The 11435-nt window shown below is 37.2% G+C and overlaps 1 protein-coding gene across 2 annotated transcripts in view; it reads left to right on the top strand.

Moving 5' to 3' along the window:
- Positions 1-11435, top strand: part of abca5 (ATP-binding cassette, sub-family A (ABC1), member 5) — a 94130-nt gene that overhangs the window by 79177 nt on the left and 3518 nt on the right. For both annotated transcript variants that reach the window (XM_072558538.1, XM_072558539.1), the window contains exons 31-36: positions 2012-2187; positions 2389-2464; positions 4038-4132; positions 5164-5283; positions 8189-8341; positions 9700-9779. In XM_072558538.1, coding sequence (XP_072414639.1) covers positions 2012-2187; positions 2389-2464; positions 4038-4132; positions 5164-5283; positions 8189-8341; positions 9700-9779 — 700 coding nt within the window. The remainder of the gene's footprint in view (positions 1-2011; positions 2188-2388; positions 2465-4037; positions 4133-5163; positions 5284-8188; positions 8342-9699; positions 9780-11435) is intronic.

The following is an 11435-nucleotide window of genomic DNA, read 5'->3' as shown; positions in this document are numbered from 1 at the left end:
GATTTGTTGGCTTAAGCATTGGAGAAATAATAGATCTCAATTTTGCACCATAATTCAACAACCAGCTAAGAAAATAAATGCTTACCATAGGACGACAAACTGGAATGGAATTGATCCTAAATGATAATACCACCCACTAGTTTTTATCCAGAAGATGTTTTAAAATTTCTTGTATCTAAACTATCTGTTTGAGGTGATGAGCAAAGAAATATGCTTACAAGTCTGTGGAAACTTTCAATAGTTAGTTCTTTCTAAGTAAGTTGTTTTCACATAGTTATCTACATCTAGTTTAAGTATAGTTAAAATTTGGTGGTCACCTCTTCAAGTGTGTCTTTCGAGGAACACTTCAGCTTGCTCTATCTGACAAGCGTGTCTCCAGTTGCTGCACAAACTCAAACTTTGAGCTGTAGGGGAAGGAGATACAGTCATAGAGATGTACAGCAAGGAAACAGACCCTTCAGTCCAACTTGACCCTGCCGACCAAGTATTCTAAATAAATTCAGTCCCACTTACTAGCATTTGGCCTATATCCCCCTAAACCCTTCCTATTAATATACCCATCCAGATGCCTTTTAAATGTTGAAATTGTACCAGCGTCCACCACTACTTCTCATGTCCTTCATGATTTTATAGAACTCTATAAAGTCACCCCTTAGCCTCCAATGCTCCAGGGAAAATAGCCCCAGCCTATTTGGCCTCTCCCTGTAGCTCAAACCCTCCAACCCTGACAACATCCTTAAAATTCTTTTCTGAACTCTTTCAAGTTTCATGACATCATTCCTACAGCAAGGAGACCAGAATTGCATGCAGTATTCCAAAAGTAGCCTAACCGATGTTCTGTACAGCCTCAGCATGACCTCCCAATTCCAGTACTCAATACACTAACCAATAAAGGCAAGCACACAAATGCCTTCTTCATTATCCCATCTACCTACGACTCCATTTTTAAGGAACTACTAACCAGCACTGCAAGGTCTCTTTGTTCAGCAACACTCCCTAGGACCTTACCATTAGGTGTATAAGTCCTGCCCAGATTTGTCTTTCCAAAATGCAGCACCTCATATTCATCTAAATTAAATTCAATCTGCCACTACTCAGCCCATTGCCCCAACTGATCAAGGTCCCATTGTACTCTGAGGTGGCCTTCGTTGTAGCCTACCACTATACCTCCAATTTTGGTGTCATCTGCAAGCTTACTAACCATACCTCCTATGTTCACATCCAAACCATTTATATGAATGACAAAAGCAGTAGACCCAGCACCATCCTTGTGACACAACAGCTGGTCACAGGCCTCCAACTCATCTGGGGTTGTTCTGCCTCCACAACTAGTGTAAATTCTTTGGTTGTTTAGTTTTTTTGTAGAGTGAATTACTGCTTAAGCTGTGAATTCAATGCATCAATTTAAACTTATATTGATATCCTTTCTAAGTAAAAAAAGTGAACAGTGGCTTTTCCCAATACACAAATGACACTGTCATCCATCTACATTCGTACAGTTGCATCTGTGGGATCATGTCAACATAACATTAAAATTTAAATTAATTGTAAGATCCAGGAAAATGCTATGTTTAAATAGCTTTTGAGTTACAATATTATGCAGCAGTTGTGCTGATTTGCAGACTGATGATAATTGTTGCTGTTTTCAGGATCTTATTGCTAGTTTAAAATTTAATGTTAAGAAAGTATTGGAGTCTGGTTTACTTGTTTCTTGCTTGGAACAAATTTTGGTGCAACAGACAAGAGTTATTTTTGTCACATTCAGTGAGGTGTAAGTTGCAAGCTCCACCTAGCAGTGGCATTGCCAATAAATGCAGCCTCAAATGATACAGAAGAATGTAGTGATTAATCCCACCAAATATAGTTTTAGGCCAGTTTGATCTCAGTGCAGAACTTTTGGGTATGAACTGTTCAATTAACAGATTCATGCATTGATGTTTCATTACTTGAGCTCATGTGACCTCTTTGAAATATGCTTAAGTCCCTTATTTTTAAAATTGTTGTTTTATAGGTATTGATGGGGGATTACTCAACTGAATATTTGCAAAGAGAAAGCTCTGTAGAAAGTATAGGCTATTGTGCACAGGTGAACCCACTCTGGCCTAAGCTTACTGTGCAGGAACATCTGGAGATATATGCTGCCATCAAGGGACTCAGTAGAGAAGATGCAGCAAATGCTATTAAACGGTAAGAAACTAACACTTTTAATCCGAAAATTTAAATGAAGTCTTCAAACAAATTAATAACATTCTGATCACTGTATCAGATTTTGTGTCTTACATGAAAAATTGTGAAAGAAATTGAATCTTGCATAAAATTTGTTTCACTTTAAGGTTACTATTCACAATATTTGAAGTTAGAAATAAACTGATCTGTATTTTTTGGCAGCATTGTAAAAGCTCTTGAACTGAAGGAATATCTCCAGAAATCAACAAAGAAAGTCTCCAGTGGGATAAAGAGGAAGGTATGTACCACTCACGTTATTGTATCTTAACTGGGTTCATGAACCATGTTTTATGCATATGTATAATGTTGTGTGCTGATATTGAGGCGTATATATCTGTCAGCTCATCCATTCATCTGGTTATCTGCTTTGTTTTTCAAAAGCATCATACCTACAATAAGTAATTGTCTATGTTATTTATAATTGTCAATTAAAACCAAAGAAAATACAGAGCACTTTCAGAATAGAACTGTAGCTGACGACCGCATAACTGCATCACTTCGTAGTCTACTACTGGTGTTACAATGAATGCTGGTTACCTGACCTTCTCTTAATTAACACTAAGGTGACAAACATCAGTACTAGAAAATGATACTATTCTACTTTGAGATTTGAATGTTAACCAATTAATGAAAGCAAGACATTCACCACTATTCAGCAAACTTCATATTTATACAGCCACTAGTTCCTTCATTTCATGGGATTTAACTTTGACTAGCCTGTTACATGCTACCGCTAAACACATTTTTAGAAGTTCACATACACACACACCAACAACATTACCCCAATGATAAAGCTCAATCAGTCTCTTAACTACAAACTGCTCTTTAAAAATCTATATTTATCCAAATAGCTGTTAATGTCCTGGATTTATCCTTTCTAATAGTTTTCCATGATTAAACTGATTGAGCTTTAGCTGCTGAGTTTATTTTGATATCCCTGGGCTCTTGTGGTGTAGTGGTACTATACTTCCCTCTAAACGAAAAGGTGCAGGTTCAAGTCCCACCTGCTTCAAAGGTGTGTTAAAAATCTCTGAATTAGGTTGATTAGAAAATATCTCTCTTTACAACCCTAAGCTTGGGTGCAAGTCCTGCTTGCTGCAGAGGTATGTCATTACATGCCTGAACATGTTGTTCTAAAATATTTATCCTTACACCCCTTGAATGGCTCTTGTGGTGCAATTGTAGTGTCCCTGCCTCTGACCCAGCAGCCACAGATTACAGTGCTATCTGCGCGAGAGGTATGTCTTAACATTTCTAAACAATTTGATGAGAATATCAACCCTTACACTCATTTTGAGCAAGACTGTAGGATTTGCAATTCTCTGTATCTTTAGTATAGAAGTCATAGAAACATTACGTACCAATTGATAAGGAGCTGCTTGCCTAATTCCAAACTTCCTGCTCTAGATCTGTCACCCTGCAGGTCCTGTCCCTACAAAGTACTTGGATACCTTCTTGAAAATATCGTGAGAGTTCCTGCCACTACCTCATACTAGTTGCAAAATGAGTTCCCTCATCTCACTAAATCTTCTATTAAATAAATATTTTGACTTCTTTACTGTGATAATTGAATGCCCCTATTTAGCCTAAATAGGTCTCTTATAATTTTGCTGGATGATATCATCAGAATGCTTTGTTTTCTTTCTTTCAGTATATTCTTCAGATAGGTATGTGAAATGTTAGGCTGTTTAGATATACTGTATCTGTTTGAGATCCTGACAACATGAACTTAGTTTGTTTTATCAGCTGTGACTAAATTATTCGGTAAGCAGTGTTTGCAACAAGTTTAACTCTGCTGTTTTCCTTGGAAGCTTTGCTTTGCACTGTGCATGTTGGGGAATCCTCAGATTGTATTACTGGATGAGCCATCAACAGGCATGGATCCTAAATCCAAACAGTTTATGTGGTAAGTGGCAAATACAGTGGAATCACAATGAATCAAAATCAAATAACCTGAAACTCCAGTTGTGTCAAAATTGCCTGTTTTTCTCAAAAGAAGATTAGGAAATCCAAAAGAAGGATTGCTACAATAAATTCAAATTCAGGATTGGTAACTCCTGATTAGCCAAGCTTGTCATGTGACCATACTAACCAACTGGACAGGAATTAGGCCACACAGGAGTACAAAATTATAGGCAAGACATAATTTGACATTCACATTGAAATCTATCTGCAAAACTCTGCGAGTATGGCTAAATCTTTGATAAAGGTAAAAGTAATGTCAATTGGAGAGAAAATAGAACAGGTGGAAAATCACATCTATGAATATATATCCATATTGGTAGCAATGCAGTAGTTTTTGAGAGATCATCAAGGTTGTAGATATATTCAAGTTTCATATTTATTAAATACCAAACCACGACAAAAGCTTAAATGAAAGCTAAGTATTGTGATAATAGATTTTAGATTACAGAGTCACTATGAATGCTTGAATTAGATTATGTCAAAAAGATTTAGTTATTCTCAGTTTACCAGAAGTCAAAATGTGAAATATAAGCAGCATAGCATTTTATTAACAAAGCATTTGTTCAGGACTTTTCCTGCCCTGAGAAGGTGTTGTATCCGACCACTCAGAGAACGATTAGCAAAGTTTGGATATTATGTAGGACTGTAGTTTGAACTTCATCTCTCTGCTAAAGAGAACTACATGTTAAATGGATGGTGTCACAGGTTCAGTTTGAAGTTGGTGTAATTACTTTACAGAAAAGTCACACCTGCTGTTTGAATAAAATGTAATTGTACAACAACAGTGTCTTGTCTTGCTGGTGTGTTGGTTTCTTAAAGGAAAAGGTTCTCATGCTGAAACCAAAAATCCTCCTTCCTAAATCTCAGGCTGACACAATATTGTAAGCCTATGCAAAAGGCTTTGGTGAACACAAGATAGGTGGCCTTAATTTTAAATTTGGCAAAAAACAAATTAATTTAATTTGGTTTCAGGAGAGCAATTCGGGCTGCATTCAAGGATAGACAACGTGGTGCCATCCTGACAACACACTATATGGAGGAAGCTGAAGCACTTTGTGATCGTGTTGCTATCATGGTGTCAGGACAGTTAAGGTACTTCCACTATGAAATAGTCTTGCACATCTAAATTAGTGGAGAGTAATCATTTAAGAATTTTTTTTTTTGCAACCACTATAAGAACATCAACTGTGCTGCTTTCTCAGTAATCTTGGCATGGGTGCCAATCTGCTTTGAAAAGTACAGTATGTTTATTGATAAATTGTTCTATAATGCTAAGGATGAAGTTACTTGATACCATGACATTTTTTCAACTGATCAGAGAGAGAGAGCATAGATTTACAATGTTCAGGTCATGCCAAGTGATCCTGACCGATTTTTTTTTTTAGAAGATACTTGAAGTAGTAACAAGAGAATGTCTAAGTCTAGATGTTATGTTTTGCATTTCCAAAAGGCATTTGATAAAGTCCTTCATAACAACTCTTAGCCAAAAGTTGAAACCTGTGGAATTGAGTGGAAAGTATTTACAAAGTTAAGAGATTCTTGTGAGTAGCAGGAGACAGAGTAGTATTAAGAATTGAGATGATGTTGTAGAAAACCACATATCCAAATATACCAGTTAGATAATGCTGGGCAATACTATAAGTAATGTAGGTCAATGCATAGCTTATTTCAATTTTGTGAGTAAAGAAAATGTTCAAAACTGTGACAAATGGATTTCATTTGTAAGCCTAAGACCTTCCACTTTAGATATAAAAAGGATTGATTGGGAATTTTTTTTAAATGGTGAAAGTGAGAAGTAATAGAAGTCAGAAGAGAGTTGGGTTCATGTACAAAGATCATTAAAATGCCAAATGTGTGTAAAAGCAATATCAAAATATTAATGGAATGAGAGAAGAATAGAACACAGGGGTTTAGACTCTATGCTGTAACTATGGAAAGCCCTGGTTAGACCACACTTGTAGCCCTACTTTTTTCTGGATGCCACACTTCTTGAGATACAGTGTTCTTGGAGAGGGTGCAGTGTAGATTTACTGGAATGATAGCTTGACTCTAAATAAAATAATGAGGCAAAATAACACAAACTAAGGTTACAATTCCTGGAATTTGGAAATCTGAGAGATTATTTGATCAAAGTCTTCAAGATATTATGGGAATTCATTATTAAATTGTTAGATCAAAACTATTTCTTGAGATTGGGTAATCTAGGACCTGGGGATTCAACCTAAAAATTAGACCTTTGTATTTCAGGAGTGAAGTTAGGAAATACTTTTGTACACTGAATGATAGAAGTTTGCAACTCTCTTCCTTACATGGCAATCAATTCTGTGTCAATTGTTAATTTCTAATCAGAGGTTTTTATGTTATTTTGTTAAATAAATTTATTTAAAGATGTAGGATAAGGGTTTGATCTAAACTGGTGTTAGCACCAAAATCAGCCACAATCTCTTTAGCAGCAAATAGAACAAGCTTCAATCCAAGAGGAGAATTGACATCCTATTAGTTGTTTTCAGATTCGAAAATCTCACCATAAACTGGTGCAACATTTGTAGTTAGCATACGCTTTCTTAAATTCAATTTTAGTATAAATCTGAAATATTTGTGTGCAGTTTTGGTCGCCATACTATAGGAAGGATGTGGAGGCACTGGAACGGGTGCAGAGGAAGTTTACCAGGATGTTGCCTGGTATGGTAGGAAAATCCTATGAGGAAAGGCTGAGGCACTTGGGGTTGTTTTCATTGGAGAAAAGAAGGTTTAGGGGTGATTTGATAGAGGTGTACAAGATGATTAGGGGGTTAGATCGGGTTGACAGTGAGAACCTTTTTCCACGTATGGAGTCAGCTATTACAAGGGGGCATAGCTTTAAATTAAGGGGGGGTAGATATAGGACTGATGTTAGGGGTAGGTTCTTCACTCAGCGAGTCGTAAGTTCATGGAATGCCCTGCCAGTAGCAGTAGTGGACTCTCCCTCTTTATGGGTATTTAAGCGGGCATTGGATAGGTATATGCAGGATAGTGGCTTAGTGTAGGTTAGGGGTGCTTTGATCGGCGCAACATCGAGGGCTGAAGGGCCTGTACTGCGCTGTAATGTTCTATGTTCTATGTTCTAAAGGAAGAATAAATCAGTTTATATACTTGAATTTACTCACAGTTAATTACTAAATTGCAAAGACAGGAGCAATCAATAAGATTATACTAGGAACTGTGCAGATAACTAATTTTTAATGTTTGTACCAAAAGGAAAAGATGAGTGCATATATTTTGTGATGTGTAGGTCAATTGATAACAGGTAAAATTGCCATAGTCCGAGTGGACCACAGGGCTGCTGTCATATTATAGAGAAACAACTGGTGGTTTAACTTGAGGGTCACCATGTAGAGTGAGGAGTGAGTTTGAGAAGGTGGGATCTTCATGTCAATCTCAGCTGGTACAATTGAACCCATGCTGTTGGCATCACTCCGAATTTCAAATCAGTTGTCCAGCAACTGAGCTAATTTCTACAGAGCAATCCATTTTTGCTTCCCTCTACCTAGTGGGTGAACGTTTGGTGCACATTTTGGGTAATTTTTATTGTCGTATTACAAACTGTATGTTAATCAAATCTGCATCTTCATGAAATAAGTTTTTGTTTTATAACAAATTACTAATTATGTTTATTAAAGAAACCTATTTGCTTGGTCTTTTTATTCTAAGTCTAGTTTCTAGAGTTCAGAAACTGGGTAAAACAATTATATTTGTTGTGACCCGTGGAGAAATGGAATGAGAGAAAGTCATTGCACATCTCGCGCCCTGGCATACCTCGTGTTATTTCCTGTTTTGTAAAGACTTTAAGTGTGCTGAGACTAAATTTACCAGTTTTTACTTATCCTACAGTTGAAATTCATCAGAATGAGGATTATTTGGCCTCGCAATATAAAAAGCTAATTTAGCGCTAATTGTGCTAAAACTTGCATGTACCTTTTCAATAGACTAAAATGGAGGTAATCTTTGCCATGAGCAGGTGTATTGGCTCCATACAGCACCTAAAGAGCAAGTATGGTGGAGGATATACGCTGGAGATTAAACTGAAGGGTGAGATGACAGAAGCACAACAAATATCTAACATTCATGATAAAATAATGCAAATATTTCCACAAGCTTCTCGCCAGGAAAGGTAAGGGTCAGTATGTAACAGTTAATTTACAAATGTGTTACTCATTTTCCCCAACATCATCCATTGGTTTTAGGTTTGGCACACATTCCATGCCACGTTGGCTCAGTGGTTAGCCCTGCTGCCTCACAGCGGCAGCGACCTGGCTTTGATTCCAGCCTTGAGTCATTATGGAGTTTGTACATTCTTCCTGCATATGCATGGATTTCCACCGAGTGCTTCGGTTTACTCTTACAGTCCAAAGATGTGCAGATCAGGTGGAATGGCCATGCTAAATTGCACCGTAATGTCCATAGATGTGCAGGCTAGGTGGGTGAGCTGTTCTAAGTGAGGGACTACTGGGGTTGGGTTGGCAGCGAGATCTGGGTGGGATGCTATTTGGAGGGACTGTACAGACTCAATGGCCCCTTTCTCCACTGTAGGGATTCTATGACAGGGATCAAAAATATGTAAACCCCAAGTTATCTGTACAGATGCTATTTATTATTTCTCTCAATTACTATAGACAAACTCATCAAAATTATCATATCAGCTTGAAATGTTACGTTGAAAAATCTAGAAATATTAATTAATTCATCTGTCACATTGTTTATGAGCCTTTTATTTATGTTTCTTGTCAGCCGTGGGTTAAATGTTATAGAGGTTTGCCTTCACAGAAGATGATGAAGTCAATTTACCAAAGGCATGCATAACATAGTAATCTTTGACTTACCTTAATGATGGTGATGCAGGTTCCAGGGATTTATTTTTAGACATGTTTACTTACCACTCACAAAACTTAAGATATTAGCAACCATGTACTTCTTTCTCCATGTAGATGCATGTGTCTGAGAGATTGTTTGGTTTGTTTAGTGGCAGTAACTTGTGTTATTGACTTAAGAAAAAATTGGTTAGGTTTGTATTCATGTCTCCTCCATCATTCGCAGTTTTTCATAACTCTCAGATATCTAAGCAAATCAGAATAACTGAACAGGTGATGGTTTGATTCTTAATTTGATAAAACTTTCAACGTAATGTGTTTTGCCAATATTGAATTGATTATAGTGTTATGCTGATGGCTATTGACAGCCATGGAAAAGTCTGTCCTTTCAATAAGGTTGTCTCTCCTTATTTAGAAAACTTTGAGATAAGTTGTCATATGGGAGGAAAAAACAGGAGGAGTGGTAAATAATCATGTAAGAATGCATATGTCTTTGCAAACTTCTATGATATAAAACTGTCTACATAGAAACATTTAAGACAAATTTTCTAAACTTCACACTGGATGTTTATCCATAAAATGTTCAGTTGTCAGCTGTCATTGAATTTACAACTATTTTTAATTCATCTGCTTTTCCTTTGCATACCTTTTTACTTTTTAGTTTTGTTGCAATGTTGACGTACAAAATTCCCAAGAACGATGTTAAGTCTTTGTCAAAGGCATTTTCCAAGCTTGAAGAAGGTAAGGTACATTTCAAATACCAAGAGTGCCTTGTTTACTTATACTGTATCTGGTTCAAAACAACATTAAGGATTGTCAAGAGTACTTTTTAAGGAAGTTAGAAAAGATGGACCTGAGGGCTGGGAAGAGAAAGAAGCAATTAATGGGAGAAGGCCTCAGGTAGTGTCGTAGAACAGAGAGACCTGGGGTTTCAGGTACATAATTCTTTGAAGTTTGTGTCACATATAGACAGAGTGGTTAAAAAGTCATTTAGTATGCTTACCTTCATTGTTCAGTCTTTTGAGTATAGGAGTTTGGAAGTCATGTTGCAGTTGTACAGGACATTGATGAGGCCTCTTCTTGAATATTGTGTCCAGCCCAGTTATAGGAAGATATTATCAGCTGAAAAAAGTTCAGAAGAAATTTACCAGGATGTTGCCAGGTATGAAGGTGTTTATAAAGAAAGGACTTTTTTCACTGGAGAGTAGGATGTTGAGAGGCAACCTTGTAGAAGTTTATGAAATAATGAGGGGTATAGATAGAGTTAATGGTAGTAGTCTTTTCCCTAGGTTGGGGGATTTCAAGACTAGGGGGCACATTTTTAAGGTGAGAGGAGAGAGATTTTAAAAAGACGTGAGGGGGTAAGTTTTTTACACAGAGGGTGGTTCGTGTATGGAATGAATTTCTGAGGAAGTGATGGATGTGGGTAAAACTACAACATTTAAAAGACATTTGGATAAGTACTTGAATAGGAAAGGCCTGGAGGGATATAGGCCAGGAGCCGGCAGGTGGCACTAGTTTATTTTGGGATTATGTTCAGCATGGACTGGTTGGTCTGAAGATTTCGTTTCTGTGCTGTATGACTCTATTCCTTGAATTTATAGAGGTTCAGAAAGCATTTTCCAGACGCAGAAGAATGTTAAGTGTAGACATTACTGGAGTGTGAAGGTGAAACATGCAGAGGAAAAGTTGGACCACATGATGGGAGGAGAAAGAGGAAAAACATTGAAATGAGAGTGGGAGAATATTGGGAATAGGCAAAAAGTTAATTGTGCAGGGAGGAGGTGACATGGGTTGCAACATTTGGCTTAGTAGGAGGACAGGACCCAGTGCTGATGAAGGGCTTATTGTCTGAAACGTTGATTCTCCTGCTCCATGGATGCTACCTGACTGGTGTGCCTTTCTAGTGCCATACTCTTCGACCCAGGATTCAGTGCAGTTGAGGAATGCTGGGCATGAATTTTAAGTTCTACAACCTATTAGAACATTCCTCTGGAGTGACTGGGGAAATGCAGGGAGATCACTCTTTTTCTCAACAATTAGAGTCCAAAGGTGCATTTATTTCTCTTAACTTACCTCAGTGCATGATATAAGACATTGCAGGAAGATAACTTTAGGGAATTATTCGACAGATAAAGTTTTACTTCACAATGGTTAGAGAAAGAAATATTTGGGTCTGTTGTATACTTTGGTCTGAAATTTCTCTACTGATACTGGTTCATCAGAATTCTTAATTCTTTTGGCTTCTGGATAAGAGGGTATGGCGTAGCAGAAAACAAAACAAGATCATTTCCTTGGGTTTTCTGCTTCCTTTAGCATATTTGCAGTTTCCAGCTGATTTGTTTTATTCGACCACGTAACAGATTAATGAATGTATTATTGGGGATTTTATTGACC

Source organism: Chiloscyllium punctatum, chromosome 39 (genome assembly GCF_047496795.1).
Source record: "Chiloscyllium punctatum isolate Juve2018m chromosome 39, sChiPun1.3, whole genome shotgun sequence".
Taxonomy (NCBI): domain Eukaryota; kingdom Metazoa; phylum Chordata; class Chondrichthyes; order Orectolobiformes; family Hemiscylliidae; genus Chiloscyllium; species Chiloscyllium punctatum.
The sequence above is the reverse complement of the archived record's forward strand: the minus strand, read 5'-3'. Positions and strand labels throughout refer to the sequence as shown.